A 27,111-nucleotide genomic window follows, 5' to 3' on the forward strand; every position below is an offset into this window, starting at 1 on the left:
ACTATAATTAGGTTTAATCTACTGTGTGCTATCAAAATACCCTAAAAGACAAAGCACTTTTCTCAGAGTTATTGTTGGTAGTTGCATTTAATAATCACAATTTAATATATTAATTTTTTTTTTCATTTCAGTGTTTCATGTTAAATGAACATTTTCACTTTGAAAGGTGGATTGTTTGCCTCTAAATGGATCAGTATTAGCCAAAGTCACCTTCTTATTCTTAAAATAATGTAGTATTTTACAGTTTACTTCAATTTTAAGAGTTTTGACAAAAATTGCCCTTTTTCCTAGAGTTGGGTGGAAACATAAAATGATTGTTCAAGGTTATTACTGAAATTCCCAGTTGTCACCTGCAGTGTTGTAATTTCTCATTTAACGTGATAGTGGTGCAGCGTAAACTACCTAATGGTCCATAAATACACTTCAAAAATCTATATTTCTATTTTTGTCATTGGTAATGCCTGCTAGTGGGCACTGGTACTTAACTTCTGCCAAGCTGTAAATAAAATTATTTTTCAGCCATTTATTGCTTCCTTCAACTTGCCATGCAAATCTTTAGCCAGAGTGAGATTTTTCTTACGAGGAATCTGCATAGCATTGTATTTTCCTATGAAGATAAGAGCAAATTCTTGCTCAAATTGTAAACCTTTGCAAAAGCAGCGTGCTAAAAGCTTGAGAGTTTGAGGAAATTCTTTGCCTGATTTTTGTTTCCTTTTGGACTGGCATGCTTAATACTCTTTCTGGACGTGTTATGTGGAATAATTGGGGGCCGGGTGTGTGGGTGTGCGGGCAAGGGGAGAGAAAAAAATACCCAGGTGTGCCACATGTAGCGTACCGCTTGGCGAACTTGGTAAAGAAGTAGACTTAGGACTCAGCCTGATGTCCGTAGACACCAGTCAAGTACAAATGCGCTTTTATAGCTTTTACTGCCCAGGGCAAGCTGGAAAGAATTACCACCCCTCCTAGTCAAAAGCCACTTGCACAGTAAACAAAACAGTCACTAAACAATTTGCTGCCCTTGATATTTTGCTGACCTGTGTGACCCTTTGTGCTGCCTACATGGCAGAGCTGCCCCTGCAGCGTTGTCACTGGAATACTCTGGGCTATAGCATTTCTGTCGTTTGATCTTGTATTCTCGAGCTGTGTGTTTGTGTGTCAGGGCATAAATTCCTTGTCTGAGGAGAGGCTGTGGTGGCTTCTCTTGTTTGGAAAGACAGAGGTCTGCAGCAATTATAGCAGTAGAAACTGCTTGTGGTTAGGCTGCCCTGTGCATGAAACTGCATGGCTCAGCCCTGGCAGCAGTAGCAGTGGATCCTCCTCACTTCTCATCTCTTGACCTCCGTTTTGCTTCTGCAGGGAAACTGCTCCTGCTTGACCTGGGAGGGATGTTCCTCAGGGTCACCCAGTAAAGCAGCGTTAATAGGGGCAGGGGTGGATGTTATGCTCCATTCCCTGCCTCCTTTACTAGACAGTTTTTATTTACCTTAGATCATGTTCTGTAGTAGGTACATTCGATGCCCCCCAAAAGTTTATTGTTTGCTTTTCTTGGAATTTATCATCCATGGTAAAGAAAGGAAATAGTAAAATCATTACTACATGTGCACAATGTGTATAAGCAGATGAAAAATGTAGACTTGGCTATTGGTCCAGTGAACGTAATAATGTACTATGCCAGGAAACAAAAGTACACCTTTTAAAAACTTGGTAAATTTAATTTTGGAAAGCAGCAATATTTTGGAGCACAACATTAAACAGTATCAAAACTGCATTTAGGTTTGATGAGCCAGTCCTCTAATTCAAAGTTACTTAAATTTGTTGAGTAGGCCTTCTAAATGTATTTCAGGCTCAGATGAAAAAGTAAAGGACAAAGTCTTCTTTCTTACATTAATTAAAAAAACCCACATCTCAGCCTTCTGCAGTTGATGACCACAAGTAAAAAAAAGTATCAAATAGTACTGATAAATATTTTTAAAATAAAAACTGCTGCCTGACTGAAAAGATGTTTAAGTAAAAATTATTCCTTTCCATTTTCATCTAGAGAAATGACATAGGTTTTTTGTTCTTAAACGTTCAGTTTTCCATTCAGGTCAATGAGCACCACAGGCTCAACTATGTTTTTGACCTGATGAGGCTACTAACAGAGAATGGTCCTATTTGACAAGAGAGGATACATTTACATTAATCATACTTTAAAAAAAAAAACCAAAAAAAACCAAAAAAAACCCCAAAGATTTCTATACATAGTTTAAGTGGTGACGAGTTTTCAGGACAGTATTTTGAGTGGTGTTTTGTTCTTCCTCGTTCATTTTTTTGATTACTTCGTATGACTTTTCCAATTTTTCTTTTCAGACCGTTGTGTTGATTTCTCATTCCTTTGTGGAAGTCTTCTGAATTTAGGTCTTGCTTGTTTGTTGGAATGGATTTAAGAATTGTTTCTGAATCTTTTGTAAAGACAGCATAAGTTAAGTTCGCTTTTTGTCCATCATTAATTAAGAGCATCTCTAGTTGTGATGGGGAAAAAGCATTTGATGGAATAGTGGAAAGAAGTAATGTGTCCCCTGTTGTTATCTCCTAAAATACCATGAAGTAAGCTGTCCCAGGTAAGGGAGACTGATTTCCTAAGGCATTGCTGTTTCTCTTGCTTTTGCCACCCTGCATCAAGATTTTGGGAAGACCATTGTGTCTGCTACCTTTGGAGCCAAGACTCTTTTTATTCTCTTCCTGTCTTTCTCATTTGCGAGAATGATAGCAGAGATCTCACTGGCACCTAAGAGACAAGGACTTGCGTAGCAATAGTATTGCCCTGAATGACATGAGCACATTTTATGGCAAACATCTCTTGGAGACATCTAGTTGAATTATGTGAAGGCAGAGAATCAAGCTGCGTCTTGTAGAAGGCAGGTTAGGAAAAGACATGGTGGAGACAAGGTGAATTAAGGAAAGGGAGATCAATTAATGTTAAAACAAGTTAGCATTGCAATACTTTGCAAAAGAGCAGAAATTTATTAGATCTGAAGGTAAGCTAAAGTAAAAACTAAGCTCTGCAGCTGTACATGAGACAGTTGGATGTGATTCATAAACAGATTGAATGTAGTTACTGATTTTTATCCTGAGGGCTTTTTGAGTACCACAGATAAATCGCAGTTGCATGACTAAAATATTAGATGTCTCCAGTTGTTCTTTTTCCTTGGTCTGCACAGAAACAGTTTAATTGTAGTATTGGAGACATCCAACAACAAAGGAGTTAAGGAAAAGGCATACAGATTGGTGATACCAGTTTTTTTGGAAATTGTTAAGTTATGTCTATAATGGGCAAAATTACAACGGTTGCACATTAAAAGTGACATCTCTGCTTCTTTTAAAAAAGAAAAGCACTGTAGTGAGTTTTGTCAAAATGTTAACTTCTAATGAACAGCAGCCATGTTGTGTGCTTGTGAGCCAAAAGTCTTGTTAATTTTACCCAAATGCCTTTCTCAATACCCAGGTTGCTGTAGATAATTAATTTGTGGCATTACTTACATGTTCCTTGGTATTTTTTCCTGATCTATTTGACACTACTAAGCACGAATGTGTTAAGACCTTCACATGAATCTTATTATTTTATGACATCATAGTCTGTTGGGTTTTGTGACATTCTTAACTTATGTACGCAGTATTACAGGGATTATTGAAAATGGACACAGCTTCTAAATGGAGTTGCATTTTCAATGGCTCTTTGCTTTTTCTTTTTCTTGGCAGCATATCAAAGCAAAGTAATCATGTCTTGGTGCCAGTATTTTAAAATGTAGCTCAGATGTTCAGTGTAAGGTCGGATCTGTTCCATTTCTCTTGCTGCTGGAGAGGCTGCTTTTATCGTTCAGAGATCCCTTTCTCATGGGAAGGTGATCTTTAAATACTACGATCTGAGCCCTGAATGGCAAATCAAAATAATGCAATGCTTATTTACCATAGCTATTGCCCAACTTAATAAGGGTTATTCTGGACTCGGAGTGCTTGGCTGAGATAGTTGACCAAATTGATTATATTGCTTGCTAATCTGACTGCTTACCCCAGCAAAGTGTTATGCACCAGCCACATGGACTCTCCCACTGGGCAGGAAGGTCTGCAGTACCATCCCTGTGAGCAGCCTGTCCAAACAAACCTGGATGTGTGATGTCCAGAAGGCACTATCCAGGAGATGTAGGCACTACTGGAGCCTGCGTTTGTAGGCTCTCAGGCTGTATTCATTGAGAGCCTCCTCTTGAGAGCAACTGAATTCCTTAGCTTTAATATATAATGAGGTAGGTTGATGGGATATGGGTCCATTCTCCAATTACAGTGTGCATATTTCAATAGAAAGTAGATAGTAGTGGAGAACACCTGCACTGAAGTTACTTGAAATAAATAGAAAACAGTGAGCCTTGGTTTTCCTTGGATTTCAGAGTCTGCATGTTGGGGAGGCGGGGGTTTCTTTTGTGGCTTTTTTGTGTTGGGTTGGTTTTGCTTGGTTTGGGGTTTTGTTTGGGGTTTTTGGGGGGTGGTTGTTTTGTTTTGTGCTTTCATTTGGTCTTTTTCTGTTGTTGTTTTTTAACTTCCTAGAACACAGCCCTAAACCCTGGTGAAACAGAACCTAAACAGCATTGCAGAGTTTGACTCCAGCCCTTGCCTGCAGGGTGTAGACTAGCCAGACCTGCATGCAGATGGCTGTCAATTCCCTCAGACGTAGGTGGGAGGAGAGAGTGGTTTTAGCTGCCGGTGATGAACATCAGACTCCCAACATCTGATGACAGGTTGCTATTTCACGCTCTACAGTTTTGTTTCAACAGAAATTCAGCATGTTGTCTCGCAGAATGACTCCATCTTCTCTCGATAGGTGAAACTACTGCGTTTATGGACCGAAAGCATTTTTGTATGCATACAAAGACATGTCTTGGTTATAGTAAGTGTCTGTGATTTATTGGAGAGGAACTGTGTGCATCGTGTACCAGGAAAGGAAAGAATTTTGCTATGAGTAACTTACACAATCTTTTAGACAGATCATGAATCTACTTATATTAGCTATCAAAATACAGCATTTTGGTGATCTTTGTGCAAGATGCTCATGATAATGCTTATCCTAAGGAAAAATATCTCTGCATCAGCGGTCATTACTGTAGGACACACTGGGTAGTATTTTCTGAAGTACATAGTAAGTTTAGCTTGGCTTTCTTTATTCCCTTTGCAGTTTGGCATTGTTTTGGGGGAGAGGAAGTGAAAGGAGATGTTTGTTCTCATGACTGAATGCAACAGGTGTCTTTGGGGAATTCAAATGTGAGGAAAATTGAGAGGAACACAAATGACAGTTGAAATAGCCATTGAAATGTTGAAATGTTTATTACAATGGGGCTTTTCCACTTAGATTTGTTTTGGAAATGAATATTTAGTATTCTGGTAATCAAAGAAGGGAGTGCTTTTCTATTGGAATAAGGCAGTACTTGGATTTCTGAAGGCAAATTTAGTTTCGGTTTTGTGATGCACTGATTTTGCAAGTTAGCACCGAATGTTTCTGTTGTCCAGGTGCTTGGACAGTCTTTGATTCTTGTAAACATTAGAAGTTACTACTATTTTCATCTAGTACCTAGATCTTCCAGTCAAGGATCAGTCCCATTGTACTGATTGCTGTAGGGGTAATCCCCAGACACTTTGCAGTCTGGGTGTTTGGAGGGTGATGCTGCATAATCTTTACAAAGAAACTTAAGATGTTGTGACTAACAATTGAAAAATCAAGACTGTAAAGAGTACAATACCTCACTGCTTCTCAGAAAAATAGTCTTGACTTAGACAGTAATAGGTTAATTGCCACATCCAGAAATGAATCCTAATGATTCCCTTTAGGAGCCATAATCACATGTGGGTTTTTCATTGTGATATTTATAACTGTAATCTTTGGTCTGGAAGCTCTTGTAACGGTTAAACCCAGCAAAAGGGTTCAGAAAGGTAATATCCTGCTCCTGTCCTTAGGCTTTCCTAAAAGTAGAATTTTCAGTTCTAGTTCAATCAGTCAAGCCCCTGCCATTTTCAGGCATTATTCCAATCTAACACAATTTGAATGTCAAGTGTCTTGTGTTTTGCGCTCACACGGCCCACAGGGAAGTCTAGACATAAAATAAAGGCAGCTGCATTTATCATAGGAAGCATATCTTCAAATATATCAGAAGATCTGTTCTTTTTCTTTTCTGTTCTTCCGTGGCTGGACTGAATCACGATTGTTAAATGAGAGTCTGTTCAGCCAGGTCTGTTCCCACCTGGAATAAATTGCATAAATTTGCACAGCATTGTCTTGGCATAGGATCCTCAACTATGTCTTAATTTTGCAATGGCTGTATTGAAAGTCACCTCTTGAATTAAGTCTGTCTGTATCCTTCTCATTTCTCTGCATATTGTATCTGAGGATTATTTTTCTTTTTTCCTTCCTGTATTAACCCGGGTACTGTGTTGTGCTGCTGTCACACTTGTCTGTGTTTTGTGGAGAAAACAGTGTTTATCAGTGTTTTTTCCTAGCATAACACCTTTTTTATTCCTGTCAATTTGAATTTAAGTGGATTATTTGAGTGTCGTAATTTTGTAATCCCTAGACAAGATATGCAAAGAATGGTAAATACTCTTGAAGGAAAGTAGCATCACTTGAATTTTGACTTAAACTGTGTCAGCTGTACACAAGTGACCTTGTGTTGGTCATTCTAAGAAGTTTGCACTATATAGTGCAGTCAGACATGAAGGGACAATAGTTCCTCTAATTTACCTACAGCCAGGTAGACCTTACGTGAAATAAAACAGTAATTTGAGAAGACTCAGGCCTGAGGTCCTGACTCTGCAGCTCAAACCCAAAGAAGCCAAATTTATCTTCCTCTTTTGTTTTTCTTTTTGTGCTGTTCAGATTTGGTAACATTACAACAATAGATGGTTTTCATCTCCTTGCAAATATGGTTTAGGTAATCAATCAAGAAAATAAAAGTAATTAATAATCACCCCTGAACATTCCCAAAGTGCCAGTCACTGAGAAATATTCCAGCACTGGATTATTTTTCTTCTGATCGTTGTACTTATTTTAGCTCAAGAGGAAGTATATGTAAAATATGTACTGATTACTCTTTGCTCCTATGTGTAGGACTGAATACAACTTCAATGTTTCACTATGGTGTTGCAGGGTTTTAGGTGAACTTCCATGGTCAGCAGTGTCAAATGATTCATTATATATGTCTTAGTCATTTAAACAGGATGGCTAATACAGTGGTCCTTCATTATTTTTAAGATATCTACACAGATTTATTGCATCTGGGGGGAATGTGAGGTGTGTTTTGGAGAGAAGCTATAACAGGCTGCTGAATAAACAACCCAGGTGATACAAGTACCTTAAAATACACAGAATTAGGCATTTTCCTGCCAGTTCCCCTGATATTTCCCCCTCTAATGATCAATTAATGATTAATTAGCACATCACATTTGCCATTTTAAATTATGAAAGTGATACAAAGAATACCCATTTAGAGGTTACTTTCACCCACAGTTCCTCTCTGAGAATGAGAAAAGGTATTGCCCTACCTTTTTGAGTCCTCTGCTTTGTTATGGGAAGCACTACTGTGGCCTGGCTGTGAAATACACTGTACTAGCCTGCACCAGTCACCCAGTGCTTTTTTGACTTTTAAGGTCAGATATGGGTTTCATAATAATAATAATAATAATAATAATAAAAACCTGCAGTCTGACTAGATAACATTAAGCTGCCATGCCAACTAGTTTTCTGCCTGAGGCCTACTGGATATGATCCAGTGATAGTATAATCCCTGGGATTTATGATTTTTATTGCTATCTGACACATCAGTGTAAATACTGCTAGGCTGTCCCTGCTCTTCTTCCACCCCGTTTGGCAACTGTTAGGTTTCTTGCCCTTTTTTTTATACAGAAGGAAATAGGGTGGGTTTTTACCATTATCCATTTGTGAAGGTAATGAGCACCCCCGTATTATAGGGTGGCACTGCTTTGAGATAGGCTGTGCCTGCTGTTTGCTGTGAGGATGCTGGTGCAGTTGTGTCCATGTCCAGCTCCACTGGCTGGGAGGGTTCTCCAGGGGGAACCTGGAGATAACAGAATTTACATTCTAGGAATGAAGTGGCACGCAGAGCTGCCACAGTAACTTGAGGTTGACTTAAGGCCCTTTTAAAAATCATTAAAAATAATTGCAGCTTTGGAAAATTATACTGTAGTGTGCTGCCCATGGGAGCCACCTGTGGGGGAGTGACGAAACCCACCAGTGTTGGACAGATCAGACAGAGAAGGACAGGAGAGAGGAAAAGCAGTGCTGATGCTTGTGGAGGGTCATCACCCTCAAATGTGCACTGGTTTGTGAAAGTTGAAGAGCAGCTGCAGGTAAACTGTCCCCTTTCCTCTTGCTGCATCCATAGCCACGTGAGGGGGACTGCAAAATGTGTTTCCAGGCAGTGAGTGGTATTCTGGGGTATCATCGAGCCATTTTGGTTGGAAAAGAGTCCTAAGATCAGAGTCCAGCTGTAAACCTAGCATCGCCAAGTCCACTACTAAACCATGTCCCTAAGTGCCATGTTGGCACATTTTTTAAACACCTCTAGGGATGGCAACTTAACCACTTCCCTGGGCTTGACAATGTTCCAATGCTTGACAACCCTTTTGGTGAAGTTTTTCCTAATACCCAACCTAAACCTCACCTGGTGCGACTTGAGGCCATTTCCTCTTGTCCTGTCACTTGTTGCTTGGGGAAAGAGACTGACACCCACCTCACCACAACCTCCTCCTTTTGCAGCAGAGTACAGAATATTAAATGGTCTCATCTCTGTTTTCAAGACACACACCTTTTTTTTTTTTTCTTTTTAATGAGAAGCAGGAGCATTGGCATCACTGCCATTTTGTCAGAGCTTGGATTTTTTTGTTTGTTGTAATGCAGTGCAAATACAACATTCACAACTGCCTGAGAAGTCCTATAATCTAATGAGAAAAATCCCTACTTTTATTTTATTGTATTTCTTTTCATGGTTAGAAGCGATACGTACCCTAAACGTGATAAATGCATGCTTCTCCCCATGTTCTGTTGTTACTCCTAAACCCTTCTTAGTGTAGGGGTTTAGGCCGCAGTGGAAAACTGCTGACTGGTTGAGTTGGTGAAACATTAATCATCAGCTTATTTGAAAGTACACACCCATTTGATATTTCAGCAAGTCTTCCTTCTTTAAAGAAACTCCAGGAGCCTGCATTTTTATTTATTAATTAGTTTATTTTTTTTTTTAAAGACAGCCTTCCAGTGACGGGCACTTTCTGCCTGGGTGTGCTTGAAGCCTGAGCTGCAGCCTGGGCTGTCAGCCTGAAATTCGTAACGCTTTGGCACCTCTGCATCTCTGGAGTACAGTTGAAAGAGGGGGCAGGAAAAATGGGAGCATCAGGGGATAAAGTCAGTTTAAAAAAATGTAGAAAACAGAACACCTAGAGAGAGGCGGAGGAGGAGGAGGAATAAAGAAGAAAGAAAGAAGAGCTAGAGGAAATGAAACCTGAAGCTTAGAAGGACTTTAAGCCAGCAACAGCTAGCAAGGAGAATATATGAAAGCATCTATACTTTGTTCTTGCTTTCCTAATTTCTAATGAGGGAGGGGGCCCCCCAAAAAAAGGAAAGAAAAAAAAAAAGGAAAAAACCAATAAGCTAACATTTTTTTCATTTTGTAAAGAAACAATAAAAGGCAAAGCTGCTTATGGAGGTTTTACTAGATATTTAAGTCATTATTGTAGCAATAAAACTGCCCTTTAATTGCTGCACCATAATTGTAGGTATTTGTTTCTTACACTGCTTAAGGTCACATAAAAATGAATAGAGGTAAAAATAGGTTTGTGTTAAGTGCCTGAATTTTCAAACTGTTTTCTGCTAGCTATGTGCACAGACAGTACTTTCCCTTTAGTCTCCTGGTTTGACTGTTCAGTAGATACATTTTTTAATTACCAAATTGGATTTTAGCAGGTGTAGTCAGTTGATGCATTATGGGTATAAGAGATTAGTGTTTAATCCTTCTTTTTATTACTGTGTAGAATGGTATACTTGGGAAAGTATTAAAGGTGCATTGCATACTCCAGAGTACAGAAATGACATTTATTACCGAGTTTTCTTTCAGCTAGCATCATTTAGAAAAAAAAGCTGGCACAGAACTCTGCAGGGGCCTATAGGTTCATCTATAGTGAAATTGCCTTAAACAATGCAGAATGAAGGAAAAAGGGAAGAAACCTTTTTGTGTTTTAAAACAAAAGCAGTTGTTGAAATATAAGTACTTCCCCTTCTTGAAGATGCTTATTCTTTTTTTCTGCATTTTATTTTTTTCTAAAATAAAGACAAAAGGGGTGTCAAAGCGCAGAAGATCTTTGTGCCAGTAAGTGGTAGAGGCAAGGACTGAAAAGGGTCAGTGAATCAGATATAATTTGGGCTCTGTTTGAGATACCAGTGCTGTGTTTTGCTGATGGCTGGTATTCTCATTCTGAAAAGCTGCAGAAGCATTTCTATCGAATAGAAAGAACATTATCCCCATTTTCATTCTGGCATGCCTGTTACGACTTTGTTCTGTAAACAAAGAGGATTATGGGAACTGGAAACTAGATGGCATTTTATTAAAGAACTGAGTCTTTTGCTATGAATGCAAGAATTGGACAGTCTGGTGATAGCTACCTGTGAAAGAAAATACTTTAAAAACAGATCTTAGTGTTTGAGATAGTAGGGTTTATGAGGAAGCAGTCGTCTAATGTAGGACAGAGTATGTCCTGGGCTTTATTATTTCCCAGTTGCAGCCTGGGAAAAAATAATTGAAAAGAAAAAAATCTCAAAATGCAATTGTACAAATTAAGAATGAAAAATATATGCTGCAGGAATAGGGAGAGGGAGGTCTGTGTCCAATGTCCTTCTGTTGTGTAGGCTGCCAGATTGCTTTGCAAGTGTGTTATTTTAGGAAATGTGTGTGTCTGTTTGGAGCTAGCAGTCTGGGGAGAGGGGCAGGAAAGAGAATTGCATTGAATGAGTCTTCGTTGCAGTAACTAGCACAAATTATTTTTATTAGCGTATCATACAACTTTACAGCTTTTCTGCAGTACTCAGCATCTTAATTCTGCAGAGTAAAGTCATATGTTAGTACTAGGTTTTACCTAATGCCTGCTGCAGTTCACCCTGGAACTTCTTTCCGTTAATGAAATAAGCGTATAGTATGAATTAAACCATAACTCTTCAAAATCACTTTTTCTTTTAATTATTGTTTTCCTAACTAAATAGAAAAATAATTACACAGTACAACATAGAAATGTGGAAAGTTAAGCTGATAGAAATCATATCATGAAACTCCTAAAACTGATAACTTGAATATATCCCCAGTTTTGTCCCAGTTGAAACTTTTTGGTGTGACACTTCTTTCCCCTTTTTGTGAGCTTCATAGCGTAGCTTTCACTTGGCACCAGGCTGTAAAGCTTGTGAAGTGAAAACAGCAATGAGACACAAATGGCTATATCTGGCCCTCAATAAGTGGCAAAACTCCAGTTGGTTTTGTGTGACCCGCTGAAGTAGCCTTCTACTGGGCGTGGGCTGGGGTGGCAGAACACAGTGCTCAGCGCAAAGGCAGAGGTTTTAAAAAACAATTACTCAATTAGGAGGCTTGCCTTTCAGAAAGTGGTAAGCAGCTGCCTTTTGACAGCCAGGCTTTCTTTTGAAGTGTTGCAGGCTGGTTACTCAAGAAAGGCTCAAAATGAGTACTGCTTTGAGATTTTTCTGGATGGTCTGGAGTACAGGGGAAACTACAGCGCATGGATATAAAAGTAGAAAAGGGGATTAGAAAAAAGGCTAGAAGAACCTATTAGAAACAACACTGGTGCATTGAAGTATCTCTAAAGGATATACTGATGAATTGCATTATAATACAGGTAGGAAAATGCCATTGTCTAAAATAATCTGATTCTATTCCGTATTTATTTTGCATCAGCAATTTCTGTAGTTATTTTTTTCAGCTTTTGGGTGAGAACAAGACATTTTCCCGGCTGCTGTAGACCACCCATTTATTGTATTATGATTTTAAGCTGGTCTTTGGAAGTTCTAAAATCAGACCCACTGTAAAAGTGTGCTGCTGGTGATGGAAAAGGCAAGTTAGAATGTTGTTCAGTTCTTTGTGATTCTAGCAGCCCACCATGATGAAAAAAACACAGTCCTCTTGAAAGTAATCTATAGTTGTAGTAAAGGATGTTTCTTTGGCATTTCACATGCTGCCAAGCCTTGAGCTGAAATATGAGCATGTGCACTCAGTTAGGACTAACATCACCTTACAGATACAGAAGTAACCAGTCTGAATAAATGACTAATTTATAAAGTAGTTAATATTTTTAATGTGGTTTAGTGTAGTTCTCTCCAGTTTCTCTCTCGGAAAAGTAGGAGGACTGGTTCTTGGAGGAGGTGGTGTTCAGATATTAAGTATGCAGATAGCTAGAGCCTTCGAGCAGAATGTTGCCACATAATTTCTCATTCTATGAAAAGGTAAAAGTGGTATCTGGCAGGTAGTTGTATGTAAGCTACTTTCTTATTCTGTTTATTTTATCTGCTACAGAGTGATCCTGCGTGGATTAAATATACCTGGCTTTTCCATTTAACAATACACACTCTTAACTGTATTGCTGGAGCGCTTATGCTGTTAGCACTTGGAATTTGTTGCAATTTCCATAATGTCCCCTAAGTGAGCCTTTGCCTTGAGGTCGGTGGTGAGGCATTGAGAATAGCATTCAAGAGAAGTAATACCGTTCCAGCAAATTTACAGAAGGAAGAACACTTTTTTTGTTTGTATGCATGTGGATGTTTTGTAGAAGTCAATTGGATGTTTTCAAAGTACAAAAATCCCGATAGCAAACTCAATGCAACTGTCTTGGGATCAAAGCAAGTAATGAAAATTCTGTGTTAATATTCTATATTGTACATGAATATGTTCATGAAAAATTGATGTTAATAATATAGCTCATTATATCATTCTGTACTCAGTCCTTGGGTCAAGTAATTCCGATGTTATCTGCCTAAGACAAAAAGAGCAGAAACAGATTGTCTAAGAGCGCAAACCAACACAAGTAGCTGAAGAAGGGTTTTTATTGTCTGAGAAATGGTTCTAGGTAATTGAAGTATACTGTTAAGGTACATGAGGTTAGACATGTATTTTATAGGTGCTATGAATCATTCATTTCGTTAGACCTGAGTATGTGTGGTGTAGCTCTCTAGTGCACTTTAAATGAATTTGAATGTTTAGTTCTTAACATTTTGTACACTACACATGTATGGATATGTCGGAATTACTTCCATGCAAGGGTGTTAACTTGAAAGCTTGCTTTAATACTCCAGAGCTGTAGATTTTCATTTTAAACTGTTGTGGTCACAGAGGTCCTCTCTTAATTATTTTTAACAGATTATACTTGTGTTAGTTTTAGGACAAGAAAAGACTCCCTAATTAGAACAGTAATAGTCTTTGTCTTAGGGTCTAATGTTTAATAATATACTAACACTAAATACAGTTTTTCTTCTGTTTAAAGACAGTTTTTGTAAACCCTTACCCATGGCCTTATTTTGAGCATGTGAACTAACTGAATTTACTCCCGTGCTGTGGATTACTGCTTTGATATGACCAAAGGTATTATCTTTAAAACCCACATATAGGTGTATTTCAGATTATGATTGAGTATTTCCTAATGCTTTCAAATATATACTTCTAAGAAGCAGATGCTTTTCAGAAGATGCAGAAGATACTCAAAAGAGAGGTATTTAAAAATCCACGAGTTGTTTTTACAAATTATGAGATACATCTGGTCATTTATGCAGAGCGTTATTAAAAAGCAGTAAAATCATATACTTGATTACACTTTCTACTGCATATAAAGTGAGACAAAGATGCTGCATAATATATCTAGTTAACCTTTTTTAAAATTAAAAGAATCCATATGATTGATCTGTCAATGTAAAGTAACTTTCTGAAAGCATGCCTTCCTTTTCTGTGGTTGTTAGAAAGAACATGGTTCATATAAACAGCCATTTTTCTCAGTGAAGAAAAAAACTTCCTGCAGCATTTTTTAAAAAATATTTGCCTAAAAGCCTACAGTCAGAAATCGCTCTTTGTTCATCCCAGTTGAACACTGAAAAATGAAGCAAAGTGATCTAAATCAAATTTACAAGACTGATAACCATGCAACTGGGGGGAGAGTAGCTACTGCACAACCTGTACTCTGTCAAGGGAATTTAATTATAGATGGTTATACTTGAGTATAATTGGTTAACGTGTGCGCCTTGCAAAGGGAGAATAATTTTCAGAAAGCATTGACAATTTTATATGTTTTTACCAGGATACTGTCAAAGGAAAGGGATTTTCATTGAATTTCATAATATACAGTTGCCTGGAGGAGGAATATCAATGAAGTGGCTAGCAGGGTTGGGGTTTTTGGCTACAGGAGTCTATATGTAAGAAGATGGGGGGGAGGGGGGATCCTCTTTATGAATTTGCATATATTTAAAATTAATATATTACATTACTGTGCCATAGTGGGAAATAATTTTTCATAAAATATTGTGATATCTTAGTCTTTTGGACTGTACTAATTTTAAAATTCACATTTTTGAAAAACAGTAATGATCAAAGTTTAGATTAATATTCATTCTTTTTCCCACTCTCTGCTTTTCAGAAGTATGTCTGAGTAGAGTCAGAGGTGAATCTGGCTTGCTCTTTGTCGTTTCAGTCGAGACACTCTTTTGAAGAGCAGATTTTGAGAGCAGCTGTAGCTGAGATGTGAGGTCAGCAGAAGCTCAGAACTATGGGTTATATTGCTGCGTGGTTTTTTTCTTTAGTCTCTTAATGTGAACTGTTTCTAGCTGAGAGTTTTGTTTGTGAACAGACATGACGCTTGGAAGAGGACCAGCCTTCTCCATGCCTGGGGTATGGGTGGTCCTCGCCTCTGAACCCAAGTACGAGCAGCACTGTTTGGTAGTCTAGTCACTAAGTTCCTAAATCATTAGATGTAGTGGCTTCTTTCTTGGACACCTCTTTATTTTTGTGCTAAACAATACAGAATGTCCAGATGTGAAGGCTCACTAATCAGAATTACAGAAGTAGGACTGTGGCAATGATTTCTGCGTGCTGTCATTGTTGTTTTAACTGATACTTTTATATCCTTGGCTGAGAATTGTACATTTTCTCAGTTGGCTGTTGCATTCCAGCATACCTCATGCATGGTAAGCTGACTCAAAACTGCAAGCCTTGGTGTTGAAGAGTGGGAGATCGCTGGGATGGTCAACATCTGGAAGCTGGATCTTTTGTCAATTTTCTCCTCTCATGTGAACAGCAAACCAGAGGTTCTGCTACCTTCTCCGTATCTTGCAGACCTGTAGTCTGTAGATCCATAGGAAAGGAAGTCAGTTGTACTTTATGGAGCGGGTAGAATGGACTCGAGGAGCAACAGGGATTGCCTAGAGTATAATTTATATGAAAACTTAACACAAGAGCCTAATATTTATTGGCATTTCAGTGAAGCACTCTCTCACTGTTAATGAGGAAGATCTGAGGCAACATCTACAAGGAGGACTACAGGAGGAGCCCTAGTGGTGAGGCTTCAGCCTTTTACCTGGGCAAATTTGCTCTTCCTGGGTTTAGAACTCTGTGGACATGTCACGCTCATCTCCCCAAGGTGAGGCTGGTGTTTTATGGAGGGAGACCTTCAAACTCTGCAAGCTGTCTGGAAAGAGCAGTATCCCTGCCCAGCCCAGCAAGATCAGTATTAAGATTGAATTGACATTTTATCATTCATTTGGAGGAGTGCTGTGCTTTGTATCATTTTTGTACATGTTGGACCCTTTTAAAGTACAATCTTTTCTGTCAGGAGAGGGAAAATGGGGGACTCTGGATAACTGAAAGGGGTGCAGTAAGGAAACAAATTCTATATGTCATCTGAACAGCAGCTCAGTCCTTGAAGTTCAAATACAGAAAGGTACAATTCTTCTCAGTACCTTCCTGGAAACAGTGCGTTAGAGAAGAGAGCACATGATGCATGACATTTAGTAGTGATTTTTCTTGAAAAGGGACCTTTAGGTTTTGAAGCTAAATAGTTTGTGCATGGTTTAGCACAATATAAAAAGTCCAATAACTGAAATGAGGCATAAAGCCTCATTTCATCTTCACCTTCACTATGTGCATTTCAGCACAACCTTCATAATGATGTTTTGCACTTCTATTGCCCATACAATCAAAATATTTCATAATGCTTTGGAAACATTAAGGAATGGTCATTGGCTGTAAAAGCACGCTGGGTTTTTTTGGTTTTTGGGTTTGGGTTTTTTTTTTTACCTACTGTTATTTGCAGTAACCCAGAAGATAAGCGGTAGTGAAAGCAATTGGGTAAAGAAAGCAGCAACCTGTTACCAGTTCTCTTGTGCACCTCACATCATTATCTATAAAGCTGTTTTCACTGACTTCTTTTTTCAATGTGTATCTTTCCAACAGGACAAAAGGAGGAAGCGGGGGGGGGGTGGTGGTGGTGTGTGTGTGAGGAATTAGACAACTCCTAAGTAGATTAATGGACTTGTGTGTTACTTGAAACAGCTTCTAACAAACCCAAAAAGTGAAGTCTTTAACTTAGATTTGCTCTGTGAAGTAAGTTTTTATTGCTTCCTCTGTCTTGTAGATGGTGGATGAGGAAACTGAAGCCCATAGCTTGTAAGTGACCTACCTGAGATGATAGAGCTGAGTTGCAGGCTGAGCTGGGCACAGAAATTAATCTCTTAACAGACTTGTGGGTTTCTGCCTGACCCCGGTTGGCAGAGAAGGCGCTAGAAGCACAGTTGTGTTTGCAATTATGGTTGCAGTGTAATTAAATTTGTTTTTAATGAATTGACTTGACTGGATCTTTCTGAGGCTCGAGATGCAGCTGTTCCACTGGAAACCGACTGAAACATAGTGTAGGATGTGGATGGAAATAGTTTTCTTGCTGGGGTGGGGCAGGTCTCTGGGAGGGAGGCAGTATATCTAGGGTTAAAACCTTTGCTTTGAAGGATATCACTGTTATGTGGACTGACCCCTAAAGTACACATCTTGTTGCTGCTATTACCACATGCAATTATGAGTTAAGTCTTTCTGCTTTTGAATATTTGTTCTTAATGCATTTTATGTCACACTGAGTTCAAGTGGGCTGTTTTTTCATTTTTTGCTATTCATTTTCTGTCTGTTCTACAGTGAGATTTCAAAGCTGTGATGGAAACAAAAAAATACTCTTTGGAAGCAGTGAACCAGAAGATTTCAGAGTAGGTGAAGATGGTGTGGTCTATGCAGAGCGAAGCTTTCAACTTTCAGCAGAGCCCACAGAGTTCATCGTGTCTGCTCAAGACAAGGAAACTCAGGAAGAATGGCAAATGAGAGTGAAGCTAACCCCTGAACCAGCCTTTGCAGGGCCTTCAGAAAAGGTAAAACAACTAAATTCAGCTGGTAGAAAAATGTATCTCTGCAAGCAGGCCTAAAAATAGGGATTAGATTCTGTCTGTCATGCACATCTCCGTGAGGCAGTTTATGAATGGACACCTAGTGCATGCGAAGATGAAGCTTTAGAAGAACTGCACAATCTGATGTTCTGTAGCTTTACTAAGGTGTGGAAAGACATGCCTTAAGTATATAGGATTCATTTATGTTGGAGCGTTTTGTTTGTGTAGTTTGAGATTTATACCTGAATTTTAAGTCAGACACAGTCATTTCTTTATTTTAAATTGCCTGAAAGTATTACGGTATTTATTCAAGCAGTTAAATATAACCACAAAATAAACAAATCTGTGCTAGCATGCATCAGTCACGTTTATTAGATGGGAGCTATAGATTCACAGCAGTAGTAGGAAAGCATTTCTGGCAGGGAATATTGGCTTTGTCTTGTCCCTTCATAATCAAATTGGAGACTGTAAATTATTCATGAATCCAGCACCGCTTGGTAAGGAAGATAGTCTCCCTCTGCTGGAAGCTGCCATAGAACAAACCATGTACTACAACAAAAATCAGACCTAGCAATATACAAATAACAATGCATTTTCTTTAGGAAAACAGTATTGGGTCTGCCACTTTTTTCTGGTATATTACTTGCTGCCTGCTGTTTCTTACCTTCTCTTGTGAAGTGCTTGGTTTACAAGTAAAGAACAAAATTTATTCATAGATTAACATACCCGTAATAGGTGCATTAATGAGTATAATGTCCAAATAGACAGTGTGGTTATGCAAGACCCATTTCCTGAGAACAATTGGAGACTAGAACTGTGTAAACCTGTTTTTTGTTTGTTTACTTGATGATTGTTTTAAATCTGTTAAGCCATGTTTTTAACAAAGGAAATCTTGTCATTTTGTCTGTAAAAGTCTAGTAAAAGAGCAGATGCTTAGATATACCAGGGCATGCCCTGTGCTTTATAAACATCCAGTTCAGGCAGCTTTACCATCAATAGAATGTAGAGTAGTGGAATCTGGCCTTCAGCTGGGCATCTGTTTTTACTCTGTGGCATATATGATTAGATTTTTTTTTTAAAAAAAAAGTTTTTGTTTTAAAAGATTTGGAAAACATTTTTGTTGCCCTGTCTCCACCCTTAAGCAAGTGCTAGATGTGTGCTGGCATCCAAAGGGTGAATGACTGCAGATCTAGAAGGGAATAGGAAGGGAATGTTGACACCCAGCAGAGATTAATACCCAATGTGTAAAGTGGGTCATCTACTGCATCCATCATGGCTGACATAGGTTTAAAATAATTACAGCATTAATTCTATGGGATTTAATAGGGTCATAAATATTTGAGACATTCCTTACCAGTATGTATTAAACTTCTCTTGGAACTCAAATTATATTTTAGCACACCCAGATCTAAATTTAATGTACAGTAGCACATTACCTGAACTGAAGTTCTAGCTAATGAGAAATACATAAAGGCATAGTATTAAATTCTGCAAAATATTAACCACTTTTCAGAAAGTGCAGTATAGCTTACACAGTAGTGCCATGGTATAAATGGTTTATAATTCCATTTTTTCCTCAAACTAGAATAAGAAAAAAAGAAAAGGAGTTCTTAAAATTTTGCAGTGCGGTTGTAAATAATACTGGTTGTTATCATACCGCACTGTGAATGCAAATCAAACAGGTCTATGAACACAGAGGCAAGACAGCCTTTCAGTCAATTATGTAATTGTATCTAAGCTACTTTGTAATGCCTACTATTAATTCTCCTTCTAACATGTGCTTAATCTTATATCTTGTACCTGGGAAAGGACCAAAAGAAAATTGAAGACATCATATTTCCATGGCAACAACACAAGCACAACAGCCCTCTGAAGAGGCAGAAGAGAGACTGGGTTATTCCTCCAATCAACCTACCAGAAAATTCCAGAGGACCTTTTCCTCAGGAATTAGTTAGGGTAAGGAAGTTAATAGAAATACGGTTTCAGCGTCCCTTGAAGAGCTCTTCAAGAGATTTTGTATAAATGATGTCTTGTTCATTGTCCAAACATTTCATCAGTCTTTTGGGCTGGCTTCTGTTGTTACCTCTGCATAGCAGGCTTGGCTGCATGTACTAGGTTTTTTTAAGTTGTTGCTGTGCTCCTGCACTGGTGGAAGGTGACCTTGGTTCAGGTGGTAGGCACTGTGATGGCTTCCTTAAGTGGTTAAGGAGGATCTCTGCTGGTTCAGGAGTTCTGAAGTCTCCTGCACTGAAGTTTTCCACCTGGGAAAGAGTGTGGGGGTGAGCAGTAGGAGTGCACCAAGAGGCTGAGGGAAACAGGTTCTGATGGGCTGAAGACACCAGCTATTCCACAGGGCTCTGCAGCACAGGTGTGGCCGTTGCCAGGAGCCCTGTGCAGGAGAGGGCTTCCAACTATGGTACTGGTTGGTCATTCATGATCAGTTTGTTGAAACTTGGTAGAGCATTAGCCCAAGTTGATAGGATGTGGATTTGCTCTGTTCTGTTGATGTGCACGCTGGTGGCTCCTCACAGATGCACAGCCCTTTAATTTTTCCCTTGGAAGATGAGACCAAAGTTCAGCCTTAAAAAACCAGCGAGTTTCTAAAGGGCTACTGCCAGTAGCAGAAGGCAGTCTGTAGCTTTGGTCTGGGAAGATACAGGAGGGAAGAAAACAAAACAGACTTTTTATTTCCTGTGTAGTTTTATGATAGTATATGTTTTCTCTAAGATCTAAACAATTCTGTTTAGGTTCAGAATACTTACTTGATTTGGTTTAATACAATTCATCCTATTATGAGAAATAAGCAGGGAAACTTTTATGTTCCCGAAAATTCATTGCCCAGCTTTCTGACAAAGACTGCAATCAAAAAATTCAAGCTTCATACTAACTTTATGCTATTTCCAGAATAATTATTTTTATAAATTTAGCCTGAAGGTGAAAAAAGAAGCTGCTGCTTGTCTTGGCAGCAGTCTCATCCACCGGTTATTTGTAGCTAATGTAAACATTGTCTTGTTTGAACACATAGATTAGGTCTGATCGTGATAAAAGCCTCTCGCTACGGTACAGTGTGACTGGCCCAGGAGCTGACCAACCTCCAACAGGCATCTTCATCATCAACCCCATCTCAGGACAGCTGTCTGTGACAAAGCCTTTAGACCGGGAGCAGATTGCTTCTTTTCATGTAAGACTTTAATTTACCATAAATCAGATTATCAAATTGAAGATTAACGTCTGCTTCAAACATGACTTGAGCAGCCGACATTTAGTTTTCTGTGAGATATGGTTTGAAGAGTTTGTAGCAGATTTGTATTTATTGTACTTAATAAGGCTAACTCTTACTATGTTTAAGCAGCTTAGATACATTAACATACGTAAACAGTGATTAAGTGTATTTAGATAAAGTAATTTTAAAAGATCAAAATATTGATATTGTAGCTTATATTTCAAATACAGGCCATTGATCACAGTCTCCATGGTATTGTATATTTTTCAAAAGTTTACTTTTAATTCAGCAATTTAAATTAGGATGTGACTGCTATTAGAATTGCAGCAGCTGTGATTTGAGAAATGGATGGGAAGAATAACCTACCAATTTTCATTTTCAGGAGCAAATCTAAGCATTTTAATGGAATTGTAAATTAGGTCTGTCATCTTATGAAAATGATATTCTTTGCTCTAAAGAAATTGACAAAGTAGACCACAGATTCCAGTAGCAGTGGAAAACGAAGGTTTGAAGGAAGGGGGAGACCAGGCGGTGGCCTAAAGTTGTCTCTGCTTTTAAGAGACCACACTGAAATCATTACAGAAGTCACCCAGCTCCTAGAGAGAGTTACCAGCATGACGTGGATTAAAAACTTAAACCTGTGCTCCAGGAAGCCCTTCGAGTGCTGCCCCTGAACAGAGGATGCAGCAGGAGGTGTCTGGGGTCGGCAAGGGGAATGGTTCTCACATGAGAACAGCAGCTCTGGCATCCATAAGATTTTTACTGAATTTGGCATTGGCAATTCAAGATTTACTGACTTAGGAATTTGCATTTACACGAGTCATTTCCAGAGTGGTGAGTTAATAATGCCTTCTTACTCCTTTCTAGTAGGTTTGTAGCTAGAAGATACATATGTGTTTGTATATATATATATATATACACACATACATACTGGACTTCAGCAGGACTGCTACAGGAGAAAGTTGCTCTTTTGCCTCACAGTTGGCGGGCTCTGGCCTGCGTACATAGGTTTACATATTCAGAAAATACTGTATGCCTTTATTTTTGGCTGTCCCAATTCAAGATGATTTAGGTAAACCTGCCAGTCAAAGGTAGTTACTCAGCCCTTTTTGACAATCCAGGCATTAAATTTAAGTGTCTCAGTATCTTTGAAACTCAGTCCATAAACTTTAGCTTAATTTTAGCCTGGAATTTCAGTGTGTTTACTGACTGATTTATCACAAGGCTTACCTTGGTGTTCAGGTAACACAAATGTGTTCTATATGCTTTCTATTCTATATGCATTCATGTCTACTCAATATACACAGTATCAGTCAAGAATTTTTGAAAGTCATGTCAGTGTTCATTCCCTGTGTATTACTAATAAATTGATAGCTGTTTAAAATATATCTGCATACTTTTAGAGTCTGTTTTCTAATGGTCATTATTAAAAACAGAATTATAAAAGACAGTAGGCATTGGTGTTAAATCAAAATTACATGATCTAAAATAATTTTCAGCAAATCAAACTAGTAACTCCTGTAACTTAGAAGAGTTTAGAAGTCTGAACAGCAGTTCCATTAGCAACCTGAAAACTTAAAAGATGTGTATGAAGGAGCAGTGGCAGATCACAAAATGCATTGAGCTAAAAATGTCTGGCCTGAAATGTCCTATTATTGTATCTATTTGTGCCTGTACATTGTGCAAATTCTAATACTTCCAACAATTTTTGCAGCTGAGAGCACACGCAGTGGATGTAAATGGAAACCAGGTGGAAAATCCTATTGACATCGTTATTAATGTCATTGATATGAATGACAATAGACCTGAATTCTTACACCAAGTTTGGAATGGGACAGTCCCTGAAGGATCAAAGCCAGGTAATAAATGGCCTTTCAAAATGGGGGGGGAGGGGGAAGGGAGGTACACAATATCATTTTCAAGGTGATGAAGGGGGGTGCCTTTGGACCTTTTATTACTTTCAAAGGCAACTTTAATGTGATGAGCAATATCTCAGATACTATCTTACTATTCCACCTTATTTTTAATTCACCTTTTAGCATGCTGAGATTAGTTTTTAAAAGAAGAAAGGTTTATGTACATAAACTAAAGCAGAGAAGGCTTTAAGAATATGACTCTTCGGTTCCTGTTTTTGAAAATCTATTTATGTTACAGTTCTTATAGCTATGTTCATGATAGCCATTAGTTAGCAGGTCAGGGTATAAGAGACTTCCGAAATACCACGAGATCCAGTTCTGAATCTCATGGACTTTGAAAATACTGGGATTTGAAACTGAACAGTTTTATCTGAATTCTCAAGAAAACCCTAATTGTTGTTCACATCTCATTAAAATTCTGATCAGCTCAGACTGAAGTTTGCACTATGACTGAAACCACTCTCCTAATTCTCAGTAGTGCAAATTGCATTTGTTAGTAAGGTTAGCACAAGAAATGCATTTTCTCACTTTGCAATGTTGACTTGGCATTTGAGATGGGTCTCGAAGACCTTTGAAAGAGTATCATTTACACTGATTTTCAGTCACTATCAGTATGTGCAGCAATTCTGAACATTAAGTATATTTCCTTTGGCCCAATTAATAACATTTTTATCTAAACGTGAGAAGCTTTGTTGTTACAGGAATGTTATTTATGGCAGAATTGTGGGATTTCATTGTTTATGGAGCTTCTTCAGTTATAAGCGAATTGATACTTTATAAACAGAAAGTATTTTTATCTCCTCTTATGTATTTTAATTACTCTGTTGGTGATTCTTGGGTTTAACTAGTTTGTTTTAAATAAGAGAAAGAATGTGCAGAGTTTACCAAAAGAAATATATGCTTTGACCATTGCTTGTAAGTGATCTTGTGTAATCTGAGTAAATTGTTTATATAATATCAATTATTTATCCTGCTGCTAGGAACCTACGTGATGACTGTTACTGCCATTGATGCTGATGATCCTAATGCACAGAATGGGATGCTGAGATACAGAATCTTGTCACAGGCCCCAAGCAGCCCCTCTCCAAACATGTTTACAATCAACAACGAGACTGGTGACATTATCACTGTAGCAGCTGGCCTTGACAGAGAGGTACGGAAGGTCTTGATCCTGTAGTCTGGGTTGTACTTAATATTGTGAAGATGCACGTTTTTTGCTGGTGACTTGCAAAAATATTTCTCCCCCTCCCCGGTCTGAACTTTCCCGCTTTCTTCACCCTGTTGGCACTGGTCATTGTCCTAGGCCCAGAATATAAAAACCTTCAGAAGAGGAAATTAGGATAGGGATGAAAACTGGACCCACACATTCTGGATGTGTAATCACTCCTGGTTCCGTGGGATCATGGAAAAGATCTTGTCTCATAAGCCTGCTTGCTCTTAAGGAACACGTACACACTGAAGCAGAGCAGTGCATGTAAGGAGTTCAGGTGCTTGACCTGGGTGCTGAGGTGGAAGGTGTTCATCAGCTTCAACCCTTTCCTCTTGCTGAGCTCCGTGGGCAAAGAATAAATGGAAAATGGAATCGGCTATAAGTTTTATTTATTTTGGAAGGTCCAGGAGAATGTCTGTGCTCCCTCTGGTCCTTTTCCTTGCTTTTCATAGAGAGCCGGTAAATATCTGAAATCTGGATGCTGTGTTGCTAAATTTACAGTAATCCCCTGATTTGAATTTTGCTTAATAAAATAAACCAAGAAAAATGGTTTACCAATTTTAAAATTTGAAAAACATGTTTCTATAGATGCCTCATAATAAGTAATAAACCAGTTAGTATTAGAAACCGCACAGATAGAGATTTGTCTTGAGGCCTGGACAAACATACAAAACCTTTTTTAAAAAACAGTAATTATAAAAAATACTGTCTGACTGTTAGTAATTCCCTGCTACATGCTCGGTAAGTCCCATTCTGTCTAGAGACTCTTTCACTATGCCCACCACTGAGAGAGAAGGTGCCAGATCCCCTGCTTTGGTTCACACATCTGTGAGGTGGAAATATAAATATTTCCCTCCGAACTCCAGATCTGTCACATGGACTAACTGTGCTTTTGAACCACTTGAAAACTTAACAAGAGACAAGCATTGTTTTATAAACAAACTGTAAAATCCAAACAAATCTTTTTTTCAACACATCTTGTTTCAACTTCTGTTTTACTAACCTCGATTTAGCTCATTAAATCTGAAGGTTTTTTTAAACTAGATTTGCTGTTTGGCTTTTAGCTCTTTGCTTATGCTTATTTAAAACAGAGAACAAAAATACTTTCTGATGCTCTGGGTTGGCTATTAATATTCTGATCCATTTCAGTTTGAAAGGGGCAACCAGAAGATCTGAAAAGCTAAACGGACTGTTGGATATTGCAATTAATTTTTGAAGTCTTATTGATGTTCATTCTATTTAAGTTGGTTTAGAGGAGAATGGATTTCAGGAAAGGAAAACCCTGAACTTTACAGTATTGCCTTATTAAATTAAAAGAATGATGGGCAGCTTTGCCCTTGTTTTTAAAATCCCCTGACCATCTTTGACAGCTGAACTTTCAGAAGGACATAGCGATAACTCTTGAGTTTTATTACTTAGTGACTAGCTGTACCAGAGTGATTTAACTCAGAAGAAACCAGCCGTCTGTGGAGCTTAGACTCTTGCATGAACAGTTGGAGAAGCTATGTCATTTGCCATCAGTTTTCCTGATGGATCACTGTACTGATACCCAAATGAGTATTTATAAACATTTCTTGCACATGTTGAATATTAATAATTAATGTTAAATCATTCAAATATTAAATGTGACTAATATGAGATAAAATGGTTTCCTTCCGAAGCCATTGCTTTGCTTCCTTCATTTCCTGCGTCATTTTGTGGGAGTCAATTATATTAAAACGACCAGGAGTCTAGAAAGCCAGATCTGAATTGAGCAGGTCTTCTGACAGGGGGTGGGGGGAGTGCCTTGTCGCACAAGGTTACTTGTCCACAAACCTTAGCTGAACTACCCACTTCTGCCATTCTGCCTTTTCTCTAAGTCTTAACTGTCTTTGTAAAGCCTAGTTAGGCACATGAGATACTAGACACAATTTCAAATTCTTAAATTATGTGATACGTTATTTATAGGCGCATAAGTGTTGTAGGCATTAAAAAAAAAAAAAAGTGGTTCCTCTGATAGCATGCCTCATCTGCTAGTATTTTATGTTAACAATGCATTATCTGTGCTAATGTGCACAGGAGAAGAGTTGCTTAGGTAAGGGGACTCAGCTAAAGGCAGAAGAAATCTTTCACTTGCTATCCCAAAAGATGCTGTTTCATGAGATCCAGCTGTTCTTATTTCTTCCACTATTGCGGTGGAATTCACTTTAGCATTGAAATATCTGCCTTACTGCTGGAGGTGCCAAAGAAGTTAGGCAGGGTACTTAAATTTACACACTGACATTCCTCCCTCACATGAGGTTAATTCAGTGAAGTGCTCTTTTATTTGGCCTGTTTTGAAGTGGAAAGATGTGACCTGATGAGAGGTCTGTGTTCTTTCTTGAAGCTGCCAGTTTGGTTTTGGATGTGTTGCTGCAAAGTCTCTGTGCAGGCTGCTGACACGCTCCACAGCATATCCCTGGCTGCTTCTCAGCCCACAGTAAAAAGAGGAGAGCCACCTCCCCCAGTTTCTTCTCCATGCTTGGAAAGTTGTGTGCTTGTTGATTTCTGAAATTTCATTCCCAGCAATTGATCTTCTGTGTGTGAGTGCTGGGAAGGGAGAAGAGGAAACACACATAAACAAATATACACTGTCTTTTGGGGCATTTGGGGGGGAAGTTTCTAGTGCACTTCTTTTGGAATTAAATAAGAAGATTGTACAGAAGTCGAGTCTCCATGTAATAATAATAATAATAATAATGGAGTTTCCTTAATGAAATTTGCTTCTTGGGATCAATGTGTTAAGACCCAGATGAATCAGAAGCACCTGCGATTTCAATAACGTAGAATCATCTGGCTGCAAGATTTGTTTCCATACTGCTCTAGATTTTATTGCTTCACAATAAGTAAAGTATATTTTTTTCCAAGATGAAAGTGGTAAAAGTATTTCTTTGATTCCCTTGTGGCTGCTTCTCTTGTTGTTGTCATGAAGGAAGCCTTTAGGATTTTTATTTAAGCCTTCTGAAGGTCACTTAGCAAGTGTGTTTTCCAAGCCAGAATTCATATGCATATTTATGCATTATGAAACATATATCCTGCATTTCTGTATAAATAATACTCGTCTTGCTTTTTTAAGGAACCATGTGGTGTATATGCAGTAATACACATTTGGGGTGTTATAAGGGTTCCTTTGTGAAAGAGGACATGAGCATAAATAAGTTTCAGTGGGAGTCAAAGATTTATGCAGCTTAGTTTAAAAACTTTTTTTATTCAATAGCTCATATTTGCTGCTTGGAAGTGTGCATAACCATTAGATCTT

At 38.4% G+C, this 27,111-nt stretch overlaps 1 protein-coding gene across 2 annotated transcripts in view; it reads left to right on the top strand.

The window, feature by feature from the left end:
• The window catches only part of CDH2 (cadherin 2), a 120,130-nt gene that overhangs the window by 62,801 nt on the left and 30,218 nt on the right, over positions 1-27,111 (top strand). For both annotated transcript variants that reach the window (XM_080382011.1, XM_080382012.1), the window contains exons 3-7: positions 17,244-17,470; positions 19,295-19,441; positions 20,511-20,666; positions 22,423-22,567; positions 23,605-23,777. In XM_080382011.1, coding sequence (XP_080238137.1) covers positions 17,244-17,470; positions 19,295-19,441; positions 20,511-20,666; positions 22,423-22,567; positions 23,605-23,777 — 848 coding nt within the window. The remainder of the gene's footprint in view (positions 1-17,243; positions 17,471-19,294; positions 19,442-20,510; positions 20,667-22,422; positions 22,568-23,604; positions 23,778-27,111) is intronic.

Source organism: Falco punctatus (assembly GCF_963210335.1).
Source record: "Falco punctatus genome assembly, chromosome: 3".
NCBI classification, from domain to species: Eukaryota; Metazoa; Chordata; class Aves; order Falconiformes; family Falconidae; genus Falco; species Falco punctatus.